This window comes from Pollachius pollachius (assembly GCF_949987615.1).
Source record: "Pollachius pollachius genome assembly, chromosome: 5".
NCBI lineage: Eukaryota > Metazoa > Chordata > Actinopteri > Gadiformes > Gadidae > Pollachius > Pollachius pollachius.
In genome coordinates, this window is record NC_136938.1 from 13,188,267 (window position 1) to 13,210,129 (window position 21,863).

At 42.5% G+C, this 21,863-nt stretch overlaps 2 protein-coding genes across 2 annotated transcripts in view; both read right to left on the bottom strand.

Moving 5' to 3' along the window:
* Window positions 1-1,924: 1,924 nt before the first annotated feature.
* On the bottom strand, window positions 1,925-9,424 carry arl6 (ARF like GTPase 6). The gene is made up of 8 exons (XM_079736303.1): window positions 9,297-9,424; window positions 8,245-8,395; window positions 6,567-6,628; window positions 6,392-6,460; window positions 5,978-6,072; window positions 5,220-5,349; window positions 4,161-4,216; window positions 1,925-2,851 (listed from the first exon to the last, which is right to left on the bottom strand). The coding sequence occupies exons 2-8, from the start codon at window positions 8,365-8,367 to the stop codon at window positions 2,826-2,828; spliced, it is 561 nt and encodes a 186-aa protein (XP_079592429.1). The 5' UTR covers window positions 8,368-8,395; window positions 9,297-9,424; the 3' UTR covers window positions 1,925-2,825.
* A 1,643-nt stretch (window positions 9,425-11,067) lies between these two features.
* Window positions 11,068-21,863, bottom strand: part of LOC307076356 (ephrin type-A receptor 6-like) — a gene marked incomplete at both ends in the record, with an annotated part of 51,975 nt that continues 41,179 nt past the window's right edge. Inside the window, 9 exons of the mRNA XM_079737319.1 lie at window positions 11,068-11,182; window positions 11,470-11,619; window positions 11,916-12,109; window positions 12,316-12,465; window positions 16,795-17,004; window positions 17,279-17,340; window positions 17,951-18,136; window positions 19,283-19,408; window positions 20,669-20,739. Of these exons, the coding sequence (XP_079593445.1) occupies window positions 11,068-11,182; window positions 11,470-11,619; window positions 11,916-12,109; window positions 12,316-12,465; window positions 16,795-17,004; window positions 17,279-17,340; window positions 17,951-18,136; window positions 19,283-19,408; window positions 20,669-20,739 (1,264 nt within the window). The remainder of the gene's footprint in view (window positions 11,183-11,469; window positions 11,620-11,915; window positions 12,110-12,315; window positions 12,466-16,794; window positions 17,005-17,278; window positions 17,341-17,950; window positions 18,137-19,282; window positions 19,409-20,668; window positions 20,740-21,863) is intronic.

The following is a 21,863-nucleotide window of genomic DNA, read 5'->3' on the forward strand; positions in this document are numbered from 1 at the left end:
CTCATAGGAGAGGAAGGGAGGTGTTTCGACAGTTAAGACGCCAGACTGCGTCAGCGCAATGGACAGAGTCCTGCTGACAGAGTCTTCTAGTTAGTGGGTTATACTTGCCCAGTACCAACCAACGTGCAATAGTATTATGTGAATAATTGAATCATCTTTTGATTCAAATGTCCTAACGTTTATTTGTATGTCAAATTGTAGTAGTTAAGATACATAGATAATGTGTGCTTGCCAACGAAACGCCACTGTTAATTGTGGCCTGTTCGGCTTTGCTTTTGCGCGTTGCTGGAATAAGGACTAATTGAGTCCACAGCATATGTCACGGCACGGCACAATACAAACATAAGACGCACAAAGACGGATTTCTCCATTTTTGTAATGACTGTAATTTAACTTAACTACGTTTCTCAAAACAAATAATACGAAAAATGGGAAACTTGTTCGTGTTGCACTCTAGGCATCCAAACGTAAAACGCGGTCGAGACCTGGACGACATAATGTTTGATTCCAGTTAAATTAATACATTCCAGGCTGAGGACTAACGAGCAGCTGTCCCTGGCAGCACAGGCACCCACAAGCACGCGCGCGCGCACACACACACACACACACACACACACACACACACACACTCACAATCATCGTCACCGTTATTGATCTTTTTATTATTTCTATAATAAATTCATTTCATTTAATATATAAACAGGGTATACTGTTTGCAGTATATTGCACTACATTAACAGCGGGTATAATTGACTGTATTCGGGAGAGCCATCTTCCAACGGTAGCAGCGCTGTAGAAGTGTCCCAGGTTTGACAAGCTGCTGATAATGAGGATGTAAACACCGTCTGTGGCGGTCTCAAAAAACGCCCTCATTACTACTGAAGCTGCTATCCTTTCCTGGGAGAGGAAAATAAGTGTCTACTAGTGTCTATAGTTGCCTAAGTTTAGACCTAGTTACTCACTTAAAAACTCAGGATTTTGAAGTGGGTAGTGTTTGACTGCCAGGTGAAAGGTACTGGGTCCGATCCCCATGTGCGCCTTTGAGATGGTGTGGTTTGAACCTTGAGCAAGATGTCCTAACCCCCACCCGCAATATTAATGACATGTATATGAAATATAGAAATCACTATGTTGCTGAGGAAAAATAAAAGACTAGTAATAAGCCAGTAATGGATAATATTTGATAAAGACCACAGTAGGCTACTGGCAAGTGGTGTAATCTGCTGTTAGACCCGGCTGCTCTCTAAATAGTCCAGACATCTCATTCAGGTTCAAGAAAGCTGCCAATGCATCAGCTGTGTTTTATGCTATTTGCTATGAATAAGCTCCAGGTTGGTTGTGAGAGGTTTACGATGGGGGTTATGGTGAGTAGTTAAAATGAAGTCACAAACAAACCATACCGTTGTCCAAGAGACAAACGACACTACTGGCCTCATCCACTGCTCTCGGGAGAAAATGGATCCAGGCAAAAAGGAACATATTACCGCACTTCCATAAATCTGCCGGGGCTTTAAAAGTCATCTTCTCTGGGACCTGACAAGACCAAATGTTCTCATTTGGAATAAATTAAAATTGGTTTTGCCCGATTCCTAACAGCAACATCTGTCAATTACATAGCTAAAGAAAATAGAAGAATAAACAGATAGATGTTTCAATATACATTCACAGAATGTAGCGTTCCTAACTGTCCTCACTGAAACACAAATCACGTGCACTATAAATATATGGATACATTATCATAAATCTTGTAGCTGTAGATACTAAAGGTCAAAGTTCACACTCACACATCTCTCACAGGGGCCGAACAGCTAAATGACACGTCGTCTCTGGAATTGATACAACGCACAACATTGACGTTCATTGTCTGGCAAGGTTTGCATTTAATATTTATATATGTACATTTCACTGGTGTTCACATAAGGAAAAGAGAGGGAGAGAGAGTGGAGGAAGTAGAGATAAATACTAGAGAAAGAAAGATGCAGACAAAGAGGTGTGGGGGGGGGGAAGAGAAAAGAGAAGGAACAAGATGGAGACATAAAGGTAGAGAGAAATATAGATGGACAGAAATATAGAGAAACAGGTTTGCCTTCCTGAAATCAGGGCACCCGTTCCCTGGGGAACCAGCAGGTTACCGGTTGACCCCTGAGAGACGTCTGCAGCGTCCAGTAGATGAGGGCAGGGTCCTTACAGGGGGAGGGACTAGAGAAAACCTGCATAATGAGGTGGGAATGTAGACACGCAAACACACACACACCCCTCGAGCGGGGGACGAAGCCAGAGGAGGTAACAAATGTTGCAACGTCCCATTGGTTCATTTTTATCGGCTGCTGCTGTGCTATTTTTCGTTTAATCACTTTATGTTGTAAAGTAAAATAATAAGCAAAACTCATTGTGATTTCAACTGGGAAGAGGGACTTGCCATGGAAGTGACGTCAAGCGCAGAGTTTGGCCCAATAGGAGTGTTCCATATGATGCTATAATATGACAGCAGCCACCCCACAGTGGGTGGTAAACATGGCCCACAGTAAATCAGCCCAGTGTCACACTGAACATAAAACATTCAAACACATGTAGACATGACTGCATGGTTGCAATATCCCCTGGTTCACCTCACCACTGAACTGTATTACACTCAGCAGTGGATCTTGGTGTCAGGAAGTTGTTTAGAGATGAGAACGACATGATAATGTTGAGTTTGCTGGTCCAGCCTTTATCTGTTGTTCGGGGTATGGATCACTTCGTTGGGAGGGGTTGTACCACGCTCCTTCATCGTTGTCATGGAGACAAAGGTGCTGGTTGCGTCTCTCCAGGGCGACGTGAGGCCCTCACGTCCGCAGGGTCCGGATCTGATCTGAACACATGGAGACATGCTTTGAATGCTCCCTGCCCACGTTTTTAAAACACATTTTACACACACATCTCGTTGGCCTCTGGATGTAATCAGTGAAACTCATGGCCCAAATAGAGAGAGACTGACGGGTGAACACTGTTTACTATGAGGGACAATTATATGTTCCACTCATCATTAAAACTGTGGGAGTGGACTGACAGAACTGAGAGTGAACTGCTGCCAGTTTCCTACGCTAGCCTTTATTAAACACAGACATGTGATCTATAGCCTGGATCCTCCCCAAGATGTCAGCTGCAGTTGCGACAATTATTTTTATAAAAATGAAAAAGCTAATACGCGCTAGCAGGGTTCTTAGCCTAGCCAGCAAGGGAAATGCTATCAGATACGTTTACTTATCAATAGTAAGTCCAAGCCCCTTCGGTAAAACTGACTCAAAAACCCTGTTTCAAAGAAAGAGCATGTTATGTTTGAATGTTACCACTCTATACGACTAAAGATATAAAAACGAAGAGAGTGGATGTGTTTGAAAAATGTAATTGCGTAAATTAATTAATTATTTATTTCATATTGAATAGAGCAGACCTTAAAGTGACTTTTAAGACATGTTAGAGTGTATTTTGTAAATATCTCTCTCTCTTTATATATATATATATATATATATATATATATATATATATATATATATATATATATATACACACACATATATATATATATTACAGACAGACGCACAGAGGCAGAGAGAAGGTGAGAGAACATCTGTTCACACACCAACAGACGCAGGCAAAACACACACACACACACACACACACGCACACGCACACACACACGCACACGTATTCCTTCACACGTAATTAGGACTCCAGCACGTGGAACCAGATGGGAGTTCCGTCACAGGGAGCAGCAGGAAATAAACACACCAGTTAAACTCTACACAGAAACACAACATGTTGTGTCTAGTCATCTAGCAGTGGTGGTGCACTACCTTGGCACTCATTCACAAGCTTTAGTCTAATGACTGTGTTTCACGTTGGGATTAATTAAGTACCATTTTATATAATATCTCAAATTGTATAAAAATGTATTGAGTCTAACCTAATTGCAGTTGTTTGAAAAAATACTTGAGTATGGGGTTTAAAAACATGAATTCTGAAATTCCCCTCAGTAATAAATAAATAATCCACACTGTAATCGAATAAAAACCAACTAACCTAATCTAGTATCAACAAATATAATTTGGTATACGGTAGTCTAATTGAATCTAATCTAGTGTAATGAAATCTAAAGACTATAGTGTTTACAACCCTACCTTGCAGCCAGTCCACCCCCTCCTGTAGACCCTCTCCTCTGAGGGCATCGCTGGCGCTGGAAGACAAACACACAGCAGAGTGGGGGTCACTCAGTATGTTGACCCCCACTCTTCAGGACCAATGGAGAAGCTGGTTTGATGATGTCGTGAAGTAATGCGGTGGTTGGCATGAGCCACTTGTCAAAGTTAAACATGCTGTTACTGTTTACACATGTTTCCCTGGAGGTGAGAGGGTGAAGTACATATGACACCCAGGGTTTCCCGCAGCACCTTACAGCTTAGGTGGCCGCCTAAGCAACACACGGCTGCCGCCTTAACTACGACGTCCAAAAAAAAAAATATATATATATCTTTTTCTGCCGGAAACCCTGACACGGGACCAAATGTAACGGACCTGTACCTTCAAACAATCTACGGATTTATCTAGGTCTGAACATTGTTGAAAACAATTTAGATAATTTAAGTACAACTCAACAAAATATTTAACATAGTTTTAGTCATTTTTTGATAAGATAATGAGGAAAATGTACATATTATACCTTCAAATAAAACAAGCAAAGTCTTGTCATAATAATAAAACATTCAATAAAGAGGGTCTCCTTTATATTTACAAGTAATATGGATGTTCAAAAAATAGTAGTTCTTAGAGACCCAAACCTTAAATATACAAATACTTTTACTGGCCTTTTTATGCATGCCCGCTAGACATCATTTTGACAAGCATTGGTAACTTTGCTTGCCTGCATTGACTGTTACTAAGACAGAGGAGAGGCTTTTGTGGTATGGAGTGTGCACCAAAGTCAGCACTGATAGTGCTCGCAATATGATAGCAGCAGCCAGAAAACTCAGCATTTGTCTTGTGATTAATCGTGATCAAATATTTTAATCGATTTAAAGCCCTAGTATTGATGAGTTTGTGTGTGTGTGTGTGTGTGTGACAGTGATTGACTGTGTGTGTGTGTGTGCGTATGAGATTGAGAAAGTGTGTGTGTATGAGACAGTGAGAGTGAGTGAGTGAGTGAGTGAGCTGTGTCAGGGCGATTGTATGTGTGTAGGTACCAGATGTGCCAAGGTTTGTCTTTGATATTCTCCAGGCAGAGCAGCTGGGAGACCTTGACTGAAGACAGAGCCTCACGGACGTCCATCTTGTTAGCGAAGAACAGGATGGGGACACGGCGGTGTTTAACGTCTGGGGAGAAACAAAACATTGGCAGCAAAAAACACTGGGGGTCGGTAACAATAACAACTGAACGCTTCTAAAGTGAATTCAAAAGATATAGTAGAAACAACATTTGCCATTTCGAAAATACATACAGGTATTCAATGTGGTTGAAATGTTTTCATTAAACGTTGAACCAATTATAGAAATAACGAAGAACGTGCAATCAAAAGCATTAGCTTGTGTCTATATGTTCATGATAGAGATAAAGCCTCTTCTTGTAAAGTTGTATTTGTGAATGGATCTCCATAAAGGAGCTATATATCTAGCTGTGTGGCACCAGAGCCCAACACAGAGTCACTGAGTCCCTCATCAGGGACTGGAATAGCACTGGACAGAAGACCGTGGCCCACCCTCCTGGGGCCTCAGCGCCTCCAGTCAGGGGTTTCCAGTCAGAGACTCACAGTCAGGGGACTTCAGTCAGAGGCTTTCAGTCAGAGACCCCCAGACAGGGGACTCCAGTCAGGAGCCTCCAGTCAGGGCTATCTAGTCAGAGACCCCTGGTCAGGGGCATCCAGTCTGAGACCCCGAGTCATGGGACGCTAGTCAGACCCCCAGTCAGGGGCCTCCAGTCAGAGACCCTCAGTACGGGACTGACCCGGGTGGTTGAGCAGGGTGTCCAGCTCCTCCTTTGCCACCACCATCCTTAGCTTGTCAGCGCTGTCAATCACAAATATGACGGCCTGGCCCTCCCTGTAGCACAGATAGGAGAGGGGGGGCAGTTTAACCAGGACTGCATGTGCAGACTAGACCTCTCTGATGATGTTCCCAACATGTATGGTTTGACCCCCAGATCTTCAGCTTGGCCTTAATCAAACCAAACAACCATCTATAAATTCATCCCTGAACTTAACCATCTCTAATCTTATATCTAAACGTAACCATCTCTAAAATAATACCTAAACGTAAGCACCCCTTAATGCATTAGGTAAACCTAACCAGGTCTTGTGAATAAGCTACAGTAAAGCCCATGAACAGTAATGTCTTCAGCGCAGCGTTCGAGAGGACTCACTTGTAGTAATGCTCCCAGAGGTTCCTGTAGCGACCCTGACCCGACATGTCGAACACCGTGAAGGACAGACTGGAGAGAGTCCACATGAAACCACATCAGCATCACCAGCACAACACATATCAACCACAATAGCAGCAGAGAATTCTATAGTGTTCCGTCTCCGATGACCTCATACCTAGAGGTCTTGAACTTCTCTATGTTGAAGCCAATGGTGGGGACAATGTCCTGTGTCTGGGCCTGGGGGGAGATAAGTGCATTAAAAATTGTATTCAAATAAAAAACATATGAAACATGGAGTACAGCCTCATCCAGACAAATTCATCTGTTTGTCTTCATCAAATAGATACCTTTTGATTGTATCTATATTGAAAATGAAGGTGTACCATTGATACATGCTGCTGCCTTTTTGTAGTAACTATAATAAGTGCTAAACTTTGATCATTGCTTCCAGGGGCATATAGGAACTGGGGTTGGGTCCGAGGATTGACCTTGGCGGTAACCTCATTCGCAGGCACTCTCTTCTCACGAGGGAGACGCCTGGAAGCTTTGAATCTGGAGGTATTGCCTAGAGGGAGGGAGGGACTTCCGGGAAAGGCATAATCTTTTCTTTCACCAGCGACTGTTAACTGACTTGCTATAGGATTGGAATTTGCGTTTCGGGGGTAGGCTAGTATTTTACATTTATTTGACAGGGACAATGCACAATATATAATTGAGCCAGATTGTATCCACAAGGCTAAATTCCATCTGTTGTCCAGTAGGGACTGGCGCTATCCAATAATACTTAGCATCCATCCCTAGACTACAGTTGGGTTGGAACAAGGCAGCTGCTAGACTATCAAAATAAGCTACACATCAACCCTAACAACCATTATAAGTGTTGTAGCGGTTTAGGCTTAAGGCGAGGGTCACCAATGTGACCCTCGCCTTAGCCTTGTCTCTAGGTTGGTTCTTGGTTCTGCGTTAATTGTGGTTGATGAATTGAATGACCGCGCTACCTCAGGCTGGTGTCGACTGTAGTGTTTTGAAATGGATCCTTTGTATTGGCCACAATCAACTGACTGTTGGTGATAGGTTTTTGTTAAGCCACTTTCTTATCATGCAATTGTTTTAGCTTTGCACTCATAGTTAGGCAGATGGTGATCAACAAATCCGAACACACTATAGCTTATCACCTTGTGTCCGAAAAGCTCTCCCTTGGACGCACGCAGACATCAAAATCAATCTTTGCAAAGATGAAGGCTTCACACATGCACACACCATGGCGTTATAGTATGTATCCAAGAAGGTCTCTTGGATGCGCCTCATAAGGCTAGATGGATGAGGGAGATTGAGGGAGGGAGAAGTGGATGTGCATTCTTTAATGCATCCATGTTTTGGAGACGTTCGTTTTTCAGGTTTTTTCCCTGTTCGCAACTAAAAGCTATTACTCTCTCAGAGAAAGTTGGTACATAAAAACAAATACGTCGTGATATATTTTCTGCACACCATCAAGATATCAAAGGCAACCTATATTCACAGCCCTTAGTGCAAGTAAAAATTGTCTGCCTTGTAGCACCGAATGCTATTGAAATTAATGATCAATACATATAACGGGTAGTGATAACTTTATTTAATTGAATGTTGTTTACCACAATCAAAGCAATAAGAGGATTGGGAAACGTAAATAGGCTATTAAGTAGACCTACTTCCAACTACCTCCACAATTGTTGCCGTCGAACTAGAGTGTTTGATTTTGATCCTTTTGGCATAAATGTAAACCAGATACCATCTCTGAAATATGTACGTATATTTAATATTTGATTTATTTATATCAAATATTTGAATACATGGGTCAATATAAGGTGACCTACATTGGAGGGCTTGAGCTTGTTGATGATGGTGGTCTTGCCACTGTTGTCCAGGCCAAGACACAAGACGTTCACCTCTTTCTTCTTCAATCCCAACCACCCTGCTAGCTTGTCAAACAGACCCATCCCTCAGTCTGCATGCACCACGATCCTCCTGTGAAAGACATAGCAGAGTTGTACTTCACCAGTAACATTACTGACGGGAAGTTATTACAAGAAGTTGATTCTATCAACTAAAATGTTACGATGTCCCTTGTATTTTAAGCAAAAAAGCCTCAATCTCATACATTAGTAGGTTTTAATATGGACATTCTGATAGACCTAAAAGTTACAGTTAACACCGCTGTAACATTTTTTTTACTGATATTTGTCAGTAAAACTATGTTACGAAAAACCGCAGCTTATAATGAAATTCCCATATATCTCACCCAAACGTCACTGCTATGGTAGTTCAATAAAAAACAATTCTCTAGAACTGAGCATCATTCCAATGTGAACAAACATATTCTATTCCACTCATCATTGACTGCAGAAGTTCTAAAGTGGCACATGATCCACTCAAGATCTATGCAAGTGAATCCAGTTCATCTGATTCGATTTTTATACCGTACTTTTATGTAAACAATGTATAACAGTTCATGTAATCGTGCTTTAGTTTCCGTTCAGGCTTAAACATGCGTTTTATCCTAAATATATTAATGCAAATAAGCGTTAGTGGCAATTTATGGTTGAAAATGTATCGTAAACATAATGTACACATGCTTTGGTCTCAATTGAGCATTAATCCTAGCGTTATTCAAGCGAGGCTAGCTAAAGCTAACTGATGCTAAACAAGGACATCACTCGTATCATATTCCATTCTCTGATAATGCAACTATACATTAGCACATAGGACCTGTTAAGTGTTCGTATTCATATGTTTAAATATAACATAATAACAGGGAGTGTCGGGTAGGAACAGTAATGCCAATAGCCAAAGCGGTTAACACTCAAACGCTAGTGGGTTAATAAGCTAATAGCGTGCAAACGATTACATGCAATTAAAACGGATTTACCTGAACCAAGGGCTGCAGATTCCAAAACTCGTTCTTTCAGAACATAGAAAAAATATTAAGAGATAGAACGGGAGAGCGGGTGGATCCACATTCACTTTCCTTCCTCGACTAGTCTGGTCTGGAGAAACAATTACACCCTGTTGCTAAGGAACCAGGGTGCGTGGGTTCGCATGACTCAAGACTGACATCTAGTGGCCAGATATGTGCACATGTATAACAGTATTATGTGTGTTTGTGTTTTTTAGGAATTAGTAATTTAGATATGTTTTATTGTTATTCCTATCATAATAAAAACATTCTTGACATGGGTATACAAGAGTGATATCCAAATAATTTTAGTTTTTTATGCTTACGCTTCCTGGCGTATATTATTTTTGGGACCATACATTTTACAGAAAGATTCACTTGAAAAAAAGTGAATTTGTGTTGGGCTCTGTGGAGCTTTCAGACCTACTCTATCGATCTCCTACACCGGAATCCTGTTGACAAACACACCTGCCCATCCTTCACGTCCAGAACATGTGTGCTAGTAACTTGAGGGACAGTTAAGTGGATACTGTCTGTGACGTGGCTAGTGCGTGTGTTTTTGTGTGCGTTTGTGAGAGAGACGTTTGTGTGTGCAAATAGGAAATCACACATGTTCCTGTTGTGTAAAGGTGCTCCTTTTTACTTTCATTAGGATTCAGGTCATCACAACCAACAACCATATCAACTATCATCATCATTATCTTCATCATCATTATCATCATTTATCACCATCTTAATCAGAAATCTTCTGCTATATCCATATAGTCAGACGCTTCATCTTTATCAATATAATCATCAGAATAATAATCCTTCATCGTGATCAGCGTGCTCACCTTCTGACACCAATGCTACGCTGTAGCTCATCAGGGCTAACCAGGAAGTAAACCAACATCCTGGGCCTGATTTCACCAGGACTTTCACCATCTGGTCTGAAGACAGCTTCCATACCAGTAGGCTCAATCTAAGAGAAATGTAGGAATTTTGAAAATGGTGGGGTTGTCGGCTAAATTGAATGAGAATATCGAATAAAATATACACTTTGAACAAGACGAAAAACACAGATACTCTGTAATTATCTTCAGAATATACATCTCTATAAAATCTCATAACATTCAATGGTCTTCAGCTCAAAAACAAAAAACATGTCACATGAATAAGATCAAGATACACGTTCAGCTCCTTGACACTGTTGTCTCCATCTCCTCTACACCACTGAGGGCGTAGTGTTTCACCGGTCGTAGAAATGTACAATTTGCCCGAACTTCATAACCAAAAATGTTCATTGATCGGCATCACAATACTCCTCTGGCCACCCTGAAGTTATTTCTACCGCGGTGTGAGGTAACAGGTTTGATCCCAGTCATAGTGGAGGGAAACCGTTGGATTGTCCTTGAGGGAGATGGGGAGAGAGAGAGAGAGAGAGAGAGAGAGAGAGAGAGAGAGAGAGAGAGAGAGACAGAGAGAGAGAGAGAGAGGTACTGCTGGCCAGGTGTTTTCTGTAAAATAACAAGAACCCCAAGATCTATGCTGACAGAGGTCGCTACTTATCCGTCCATTCCTGACTGAAGTCCAAAGAAAAAGCGAGAACAGAGTAGCAGTCGATAGACTTGTTTCAGAAGACCGCCACCCTTGCCCTCTACCCTCAAGGAGCTACTGTCGGGGTGATTAGTGGGTATTTTGTTGATCACAAGCGCCAGAGTCTTGCCTGACAGTCACTGACGCCCGGGGGGCTGGGCGGTGGGGATCAGACTTGGAAGCCGCTCTGATGGATGTGGTGGAGCTGCAGGCGGAGGGACTGGATGCTGCTGACAATGCGTCGCTGGTGGCCGATCAGGCACACCCCTATACGTCTGACGTCGCTGGGCGGTTGGGGACAAAGAGACCAGAGAGTTTAGTGAGGAAGAGATCACTTCTATATCTAGGAACGATACCAGGTTGAACTTAAAACACAGGGACTAGGTAGTGCAAACAATGATAATACTACCATCCACGACTCTCGATGATTCACATGCAAGTAAATCGAAAAAAAACACCCATTGACACTCCTCTGTGGTAACAGAGATGTTTATGACACTTTTAATACCTTTTGGAATATGTTTTCATATGTTTAAGATAGCTACGCCTTGTCATCCTTCACTCAACTTACTCTATGCACATGGTGGAAATAGAATCCAGCGTGGTGTATCCAGCCACCAGGAAGTTGCTTTTGTATTGGCTCATCTGGATTGAGTCCAGCCAATCACCGATGGAGATAAACAGAGGGTAGTCCCTCATGTCTTCTGGGGACTCGGGGAAGCTGCGACCAAATGTTGACACAATGTGTGAAACACTAAGAAATGCTTAGTATAACAATCACAATAACGGGCTAAAACATGGGTACATCTTGGAGTTGCATTTCAAAGATGGAGACAGTTTAGATATCCTACAAGGTTGGACTCCAATACCAATTTTAAAAGCTGGGTCTCAATGTAACATATCTTATCTTGAACTTAGATGCTGAGGTACCTGGGACAGTAGGTTCTGTATGAGATATGTTCTAACCTGTGTTCATCGGTCAGTGTGTGGGGTTGTGTCTCAGACATTGATTCTGACCTGTGGTCATGGCTGACCAGGGCCAGCAGGGTACTGGGGTTGTGGATCAGCTTGTCCAGAAAGGATGCCACATCGGTGAAGTGGGGGCGCTGCAGGCGCTCCTTCTGCCAGCAGTGCAGCATGAGCTGGTGCAGGGCCACCGGACAGCCCATGGGGGCAGGCAGGCGGTAGCCCTCCTCTATCGATAGGATGACCTGGACAGGAGCGGAGGGGGGAGGTCAGTCAGACAGCCATGTACTCAGCATGGAGCCACAAACAGGCTGAAAGGCAAACAAGGCACACCAAAGACAGACACATAGACAAGCACACAGTACGCACACAGCGTGGATATAAAAAACATATCTATATTTTTGTGTTTATTTTATGTATTAAATGTAACATAACACCACGTGAATCTCACATCCTGATTGGACATCTCCCAGTAGGGCCGCTCGCCGTATGACATCACTTCCCACATGAGGATTCCGTAGCTCCACACGTCACTCGCCGAAGAGAACTTCCCATAGGCCACTGCCTCGGGAGCCGTCCAGCGAATAGGAATCTTCCCTCCCTAACATGGGAAAAAAACACTTTATAGACCAGGCAAGGCTTTGTTTATTTATATAGCAGCCTTCATGCACAAAACGACAAGTCGGACAAGTTACTCAGAAAAGTTGGTCAGTGCGCATGTGCCAAGTAGCCTGCAGCTCACACACACACGGACACGAAAACACACGCGCACGCTGACGCAGACGTTTCAAGACAAAGGCAGCGCAGGACACCGCATACACACACACCGCACACACATGCACACACGCAGGCACACACACAAATACACGCGCACACACTGCACACATGCGCGCTGGACACAGATGTTCAAAGACAACAGCAAGATTTATCCCACATCCCGCAATGTCTTGCGATATTGATATCCCCCCCTCCCCCCTTCTGTCTGTTTTAAAGGCCCCGTCGTCGACAAACTCTCCCAGATAAGACGTTCTGTCTATAGATTGTAGAAATTGCGATAAAAGAAGAGACAACTTTTCACATCGACAACGCAAAGGCAGGCCGTTCATTTTATCATAGAAAAAACGTTAATTTAAACAACGGGCCGACCGGCATATCAACACACAAGTCATGTGATCTAAAAGAGACAGAGTCCCTATAACACAGAACAAAAACATGTCAATAACAAAGTCTGGTGAATTATTTCTATTGAGTCGCCCACAAGACTACACTTTGTTTCTAAAATGTAATATTACCCACCACCTTGAGCTTCCCGAAATGTCTTGCGATATTGATATCCCCCCTCCCCCCTGCCGACTGTTTTAGTAGTTTTGTTTTTCTAATGTTTTGTGTGTATGTTATGTAGGCTACTGCTGCCTGTCTTGGGCCCAAGTGTGTCAGACCCAAGTGTAATTCCTGATATTTTCCTACTATTCTCCTGATGGGCCGTGTGTGTGAACAACAGATCGTGACATTTGTACCCTGAAAATCTCCTGAATAATACTACCCCAAAGGTTGTATTTTCTGATGTAAGTTACCTTATATGTGAATGAGGGGTAGAAAGTAGGTATTTCTCACACCACTTGAGTAGGCGTGTTGATGACGCTTCTGCATGTTATTGGGTGGCCCCCTAAATGATAATCAGCCTGTTGCCTTTTGTTCGCTGAATGGTTAAAAAATATTTAAATGTTGGCCCTGCTTTTAAGAGTCATTTGTGGTGAATGCTAAAAAGATAGGTCTTATCATAACCCTAAACATATCATACAATAAATTACAATGCATGAGTTCACAGCTACACGCGTATAGAAAATGTTTTTTTTATTATTATTACTGTGTGATTACAGTCAGCTGAACATTATAGGGTCCTTTCCTTACACTCCCTGTTTTCTCAGTTAAACACATAAATCAACTACATTTGTGCAAGGGTTTGATATATGTGAAATTAAGCAAAAAAATACGCTCTTTCTCCAATAACAGTTGTTCGCGACGCCTTTCTTCTTTGACATTTCTTCTATTTGTCTGTAACTCATGCTCCAGTCTTTCATCGATCGATGCTTCGGATTTTGTGGATGCAACCGAATATATGATCAGTGTTGGGAACATTACTTTAAAAAATAATTTAGTTATAGTTACTCACTACCTGTTCCAAAAAGTAACTGAGTTTGTAACTGAATTACTCAATAATACAAGTAACTAGTTACCAGGGAAAGTAACTATTTGTGTTACTGTAAAAAAAAAGTTGCTTTATGTCAAAGAATTTGTGGTGGTGGAGGTATCTGTGTTTTTGGCCACTAGCTTTGTAGATGCGTGTGTCGTTGTGAGATGCTTCATTAAATTAGAGTTGTTTACATGCACGTTCTTGCCTTTGACCTCAATGAATTTGAAGTAGTGCTTCTATCGCCACCGTGAGAATTTTTTAGGCGTTACCTAATGCCGTTGTTCTTTTAAACGGCGTTATTATAAACACTGTATATGATGCATCATTTTAGTAACATTTAAGATTATCGCGATGAATTCTGACCGTTCTGCCTCCATTTTGTCTTTGGTCAAAAACGACACGCAGCCACTGGCTGCGTCCATGGACCTATTAAAGAAAGAACAGCGGATAAAAATGGTGCCCATTCATTCCTATGAAAACTGCTCAATGGCGCAGGGCAACATCAAGGAGAGATTTGCTTCCGCATCATGGGAGCCTAGCCACGCCCTAGTGCATGACGTGCCGGATGCAGAAATATCGGCGACTTTGAGTGATAAAAAGTCAACACAATGCCTAAAAACCATCAACGTTAAGTAAAAGGAAAAACCTCGGACACGAGAAGTTAACGGCGCCATTCACTGATCCCTCTCGGATGCCGGGCCGAAACAACATTTGTTTCACTACGACTCCTTTCGGCTGCCTACCCCTCCTTCTCCTGCAAAAAATAAATAAATAAATTGTTGGATTGCGGAAGTATGCACTGGTCCTGGGGGCTTGAGCCAGGCCCCCAGGAGCAGTGCATACTTCCGCAATCCACCAGTGCTCAGCGGCCAAGCCTGGTGACAGCGGCCACTAGTGACAGCGGCCACACTTATCCCGCCTCTTGCGAACTTAGACCCTACGTCATATCCCGCCCATTGCAAGCCCACCCCCCTAAAACCCCCGTTGATTCTAATGACGTCTAAACGACATTGATGTCCGCATATAAAGCATCGAGTGTGAATCACCCTCAGTGCCGAATCTCCTGATATACAAATGCGGCAAAAATGTGTGAAAACGGCTTACAAGTTAACAATGGTCATGCTTGCTTCATAACATAAGGAGAAAATTATTATGCTTGCTTTATTACGTAATAGGTGAACCAAAATGTTATATGTTGTACCATTATAGTGTATGCGCACGGAAACTCTAGTATATATAATAGTGCAGACATACATTTGATTGAAAAGCTGTGACAAATGGTTTTGATCCCTGATTTTAAAGTAAAAAGTTTTGAGGCAGACTTCTGAGCTGTGGATGTTTGTTCCAGATATGTGGTGGTAGATACAAATTAAAAGCTGCCTTACCATGCTTCGTTCAAACCATTTAAGATTTATTTAGCAGACGGATTGATCCAAATTGACCGTTTTTTGACATTATTGAGCAGGGCTAGGCATTTTGCTTTATGATGCCTACAGGTAGACCGTGGACATTCGGGTCAAACCCAGACTCTTTCTGCTAAGAGTCCCATCTAAAAATATCAAACAGAAATCCTTGTTCACAGTTTATTTTGCTTCAACACCACCAGAAACCGATAAGCAAAGTTTAAACTCTAGGTTGCTAGAAAACATTTAGTGGGGCTAAGAGTGTCTATTATTATGCAGGTTAGATGTAATTGTCGTAGGAATGACTGTAAGCATGCAGACATTTTCATAGCGTCTGGCTGAGCCTCAATATACGTACATCTGCTCCTTGCCAAGAATCATTGTACCAAGCGGTTGACAAATTGGTTCTGTCGCTGAAATCAAGTCAAAGTCCATGGGAGTGACTGTGGGATCGATGTATTTACGTTACACAGTCTGGCTCAAGCGGCCACACAGGAAACAATATGTTGCATTGGGCTGTGTAGAGTAGTGTATCTATTGGTACTGTATTCTAGTGTGTTGCAAGTCAGCGTAGTGTAAGATATTATGGTACTCTATTGATCCAAGAAAGTAGATTCCTGAGTTTGTTCTAGTATTTTATGGTTATGGTTGTAACGGTATGGAAACTTTATATAGAAATATGTATTGTGGTGTCGTGCACAGATATGGTTGTGTTTGGAATGCAATGGCCAGTTTGAAGCCCCTAGCAGATGGTTGAGGGGTTAGATGCTCAAGGTGTGGGATGTGGAGGTGGTCCTTATCCTTGTGGGTGAGGGGGGAGGGGGGGATCATGTTTGAGCTGTATTAGTCACTGTGATCTGCTAAGAAGAGGGTTTGGGGATACAAGGTAACTTTTTACTTTTGTTCAGTACTATTCAGTAGTCCCTTAGCAGAGGGTTTCAGGGGTAAAGAGTCATTATGTTCAGTACTAGTCAGTAGTCCCTTAGCAGAGGGTTTCAGGGGTAAAGAGTCATTATGTTCAGTACTAGTCAGTAGTCCCTTAGCAGAGGGTTTCAGGGGTAAAGAGTCATTATGTTCAGTACTAGTCAGTAGTCCCTTAGCAGAGGGTTTCAGGGGTAAAGAGTCATTATGTTCAGTACTAGTCAGCATGTAGCCCCTTAGCAGAGGGTTTCAGGGGTAAAGAGTCATTATGTTCAGTACTAGTCAGTAGACCCTTAGCAGAGGGTTTCAGGGGTAAAGAGTCATTATGTTCAGTACTAGTCAGCATTCAGCCTAAAGAGGCAGTATGTTTTGGGTGAGCTGGTCAGCCTGAACCCCCATAGGGTGACCTCACCGAGGCAGAGTAGGCTGAGTCGGGGTCGTCCTCCACAACGCGGGACATCCCGAAGTCTGACACCTTGCAGACCAGGTTCTGGTCCACCAGGACATTGCGGGCGGCCAGGTCCCGGTGGATGTAGCCCATGTCAGCCAGATAGGTCATCCCCTCCGCCACCCCACGCAGCAGGCCTGACAGCTGCACCACCGTGAACTGGCCATCATGTGACTACCATCAAATGAGACATACTTTATTAATCCTGGAGAGGGGATGACGGGTATCACAGCAGAATGTGAAGGACATTAGAGATGAACGGTGCAGTCATTTAAGAGTATATATTTTTAGGAATGCAATTATCTGTCAGCTGTTATTGGGTGAAATACTCTGTATAGAATATTTGTTATTTTTGACTGGTTCAAAGAATATGATTCAATTTCCATTTTATTTATTGTGATTTGGGGTCTTTTCATGTTTGGTTTAATATAGAAAGGTGTGCCTTTACCCGGAGGAAGCTGTCAAGTGCTCCGTTTTCCATGAACTCCACGACGATCATCACCGGGCGGCCTGTGGGCACAACACATGTTTTATGAAACAGCCAAAGTCAGGTTTAATCTCCTGCGCTGAAGAACCGGGGCTGGTGAGAAACAGAAATATTGGACCACCCTTTCACAATGACCTCAGCGATAAAGCACACTTAGAATCCTATCAATAACATACAGTGGGGATAGATAAAGAGGCATGCATGAAAAACATGGTGACAAAGTGAGGACAGACTACTACTACACTACACGTAATGCGGTGTCAGTTGGGACATGGATGTTTCATTAGTTAAGAGCAGTGGGGCCGCCATGGAGTCGGAATATCAGAATCACACTAAATCACAGTTGCCCTCCTTTTCCGACTCATCAGACATGCTGAACGCATTGCTAGCATCTGCAGAGATTTAATACAGCAGTGTTTCTGCTGTATTACTACTTCAAGGGAGAATGTGAAGACCAGATACAAAATACATTTATAAGCATAAGTCAATTTATATAAGCAGAATGAATGGATACACAAACACCCGCCTGCTCCCCCCACACACACAGACACACACCCATAACAATACACACACGCACACACACACACACACAGACACACACACACGCACACACACTGTGAAACACACTCTTACTCCTGGTGACAACGCCCTCCAGCCTGATGATGTTGGGATTCAGGAACTGGCCCATGATGGTCGCCTCTCGCAGGAAGTCTCGTCTCTGCTGCTCCGAGTACCCGCCCTTCAGGGTTTTTATCGCCACGGCAACGTCTGGCTTCCCCAGTATTTGCAGGCGCCCGCTGCACACCTCACCAAACTCACCTGACAGAGACACACACACAGGACCCCGCAAGCACACGCACACACAGGAACAACCACACACACACACACACACACACACACACACACACACACATACATAGCTGCTTACATGGAAACAATGTCACTTCTTGTTCAACATGCCATTAGGAATTGTGTTTCAAACTTCAAATCTCAAATAATGCAAGGCTTTTATTCAGAAAGAATCTTTTTATAATATCTCTATCTAGAATATATAAATTGAGTTTGTTAAATACAACAAATGGAACGCAGTTTTTTAAATGTATATACAATTGAACAGACTTCCACTTTATATTCGCTCTTAAAATTCTTTCCATGTTGCAGGCACACAGTATTTCCGCTAGATGGCAGCCACGTCACTAGCATAAGAAGGACAGAGCACTGTCTCAACTGCCAGGCTCAATATCAGAGGATCAATTAAATTAAATTGACATAGATGGTTAGATGGCCTTTCCAAATGGAAGCATTTAGGCTGGACTACTGTTAGGCATGATTAGAACAAATGTTTGAGGATTTTGACTTCTTAGTCAATATGTCAGTCTCAGACCTCTGTATATATATATATATATTTTGTGTCTGTCTGTCTGTGTGTCTGTCCCTCTTTCTTTTTGACAGAGCAATAAGGGTCGGATGAAATATGAAACATTGGGATTAAACATTGCATTTTGTAAATTAATTGCAGATGGAAACTTAATGCAGCACCTAAATTCTTGCCTATGGATCGGACCCTTTGATAGTCCTCAGCCTCACCTGGAAATGTCTTACGATAAATGGAAATACAATACTTTGTACATAAAGATCTGGGAAGATTTTTCACTTGTTTTCATGTTTTGCTTATCTTTACGGTAATCATGTGTCTATTATTAACCGTCCCCGGAAAGTGATTTTTTAATGAGGTCTGGATACTTTTTACTCCCAAAGCTACATCTAAAGTCACGTAGCAGCGACATCTTCTCAATAAGTGTTAAATCCTCTCAGGTTTTCAATTAAATGTAACAGTACTGGAAAGAATAGAACAGAATATAACAGAACAGAACATGACATTACTGGCCAGAATAGTTATCTGTGTATCACTTGCTGTGTATATTTAGGCCATGTTTATGTATGTGATATGTGTGTGTTCGTCACCTGCTCCGATGACCCTCTCAATGCGGATGCGCGAGGGGTCTATCTCCCTGGTGAACTCCTCCACAGCCTGGGTGGGGTCTTCGTACGTGTCAGGGTCAACATAGGTCCTGATGCCGGAGAAGGGGACTGCAGTACAAATACAGCATCCTTGGTGAATGCATATTTTTCGATTACACTACCCTCAGGTACATCAGACTCTACAAGAAGAACTGAAATTAAATATAATTTATTTCATTTTTCTTCTTTTTAATTAATTTAATTAAACAGCACCAACAATGCAGAAAATAATACAATTCAAGCAATATATTACAATTCATTAACTCTGTACACTCTTTTTCTCTCTCACTACATTCTGAAGGATGAAAATATAATAAATAGTTCTTTTGGGAGAGATTCCTATGATTTTTAAACCATAATCTATAAAATACTATTATATCAAAAAATAACAGATGGTGAGTTTTCTATTTGCATTGCATTAGAACATCTCCACATCTCAGGACTGTATAAACAGCCAACAAAGTGCACAGCAGTTTCTACATGTCTTCCATATGTGCAAAGAATTGTATTCAGAGGCTGTGTTTGTGTATGAAGTCGGAGCTGTCTCAGTGTGTCAGCTAGCTGAAACAAGCAGCACACACACACACGCACACACACACACACACACACACACACACACACACACACACACACACACACACACACACACACACAAACACAGGAAACTGCAGTGCTCCTTGGTTCCCTCCCACGCCCAGGGAGAGAGCTGTCTCCAGGTACTAGTTAGTGGTGTCAGCTGGAGGTGGAGGGGAGGGAGGAGGTGGAGGAGAGGAGGGAGGAGGAGGAGAGGAGGGAGGAGGTGGAGAGGAGGGAGGAGGTGGAGGAGGAGAGGAGGAGGAGGAGAGGGAGGAGGTGGAGGAGAGGGAGGAGGAGGAGGAGAGAGAGGAGGAGGAGGAGGTGGAGGAGAGGAGGGAGGAGGTGGAGGAGAGGAGGTGGAGAGGGAGGAGGTGGAGGAGAGGGAGGAAGAGGTGGAGGAGAGGGGCTAAAAGAGGACGTCTGGATACGTACGGGAAACCCATTTGATTTCTACCTGTTCCACTGGTAAATAGAGGCCCAAATTGGTGGGGGCTATCCTGGTAATTTCTCTGCGTGAGAAATACGAAGTGTGGCGTGTGAGCGTGTGCATGGGTTGGATTGCGTGTGTCTCACGCCGAATGCGTGAGCCTTGAGAGCCCTGGCATTGTGTCTGCTAGCAGGAGATCAGCTGATCCTGTACCATGTAGCATTGTGTCTGCTAACAGGAGATCAGCTGATCCTGTACCATGTAGCATTGTGTCTGCTAACAGGGGAACCGTTTATCAGCAGGGAAACAAGGTAGAAGGTCTTTACCGTGGCCGCTCTGCAGACGGGTCCTTCTCTTCTCTTCTGACTTCATCCTGGCCTTGATGTAGCCCTGACACCTGAATCATAAGATATAATTGGTATTTAAGCACTGACAACTGAAGCATGAGATTTGGTTAGTAGGGTTGTTCTGATACCGATAGAATCAGAAATTCTTCTGATGCTATAATTGGGTATTGGCGAGTACGCAAGTCTATGCGCCGATCCAATATCATCAAATGACTAACTCCTTTACTACACAGGCAAAGAAAATAACAAACAAGTGCAGGTAGAAGGCGTTTGTTTATGGTCAGAGGTGGAAAGTCGGAATGGGAAGCGCACCATCTCCGACATTTCCGAACTACAAGAATACAAATGTATTATTATAATTATATATTATAAACGTAAATGATCTAATTCTGAAAAGACAATTGTGGACAGTAAGTGAACCGTCTATACATTGCTGTCATCGGAACAAATGGTGTCGGACTTGGAACCTCTTTAGTTAGCATACTATAGCACCTGCAATATAGGATGAAGTGAGCCTCCTAGCACTGGCAACAAACACTTGGCATTGTAGCTCTGATACCTGAACCCCAACAGACATCCAACCATACTATCCCTTGCACCCACAACACAACAGATAACCTGTGACATTCATCAACAGTGAATACGATCTCTCCATCACAAGACTTTCTTGAATACCTGTTGTGCTTCTTTTGCACTGGGGTTCTCTCTCTTTGTGTCCAAAGGTTGCTTATCAATAAAGCACATTTTATGCAAGCACAAAGGTTAAAGAATTTAGTATCTTTACTAGAACAGGTACAATGTACAATTCATTCATTTGATCCTTTTTGCCTGCTTGAAGATTAAAAGACCCCGAGAGTGGATATAAAGGAGGCTTTACAATTCAATCGCCAGTGCCTTTTGGTTTAGGTTTGTTAGTTTGTCTTTCATAGTTCAGGACAACTCTGTTACAAAAAAAACCTTTATTCTAAGTGAATACTTAACAATTATGAAAAAGTGATATAGCAGCGTCTAATGATAACGTTTAAATAAATGCATTTAATGTCCTGAAGTCTTTGCACAAAAAAAAGTAACCTCAGTATTTTTAGTGTTACACAAATAATTAAAAAAAAGAGTTTAATAGATGAACAAACAAAGACAGTTAATACAACTCTGAAGCTGCGTCACAACAAACATA

Coding starts and splice junctions, on each gene's coding strand:
- arl6 (XM_079736303.1), bottom strand. CDS start 8,367: ATGGGTCTGTTTGACAAGCTAGCAGGGTGGTTGGGATTGAAGAAGAAA. Junction 6,461..6,566: donor GAGAAGTTCAAGACCTCTAG/GTATGAGGTCAT, acceptor GACTCTCTCCAG/TCTGTCCTTCACGGTGTTCG. Junction 5,350..5,977: donor CACCCTGCTCAACCACCCGG/GTCAGTCCCGTA, acceptor GTTTCTCCCCAG/ACGTTAAACACCGCCGTGTC.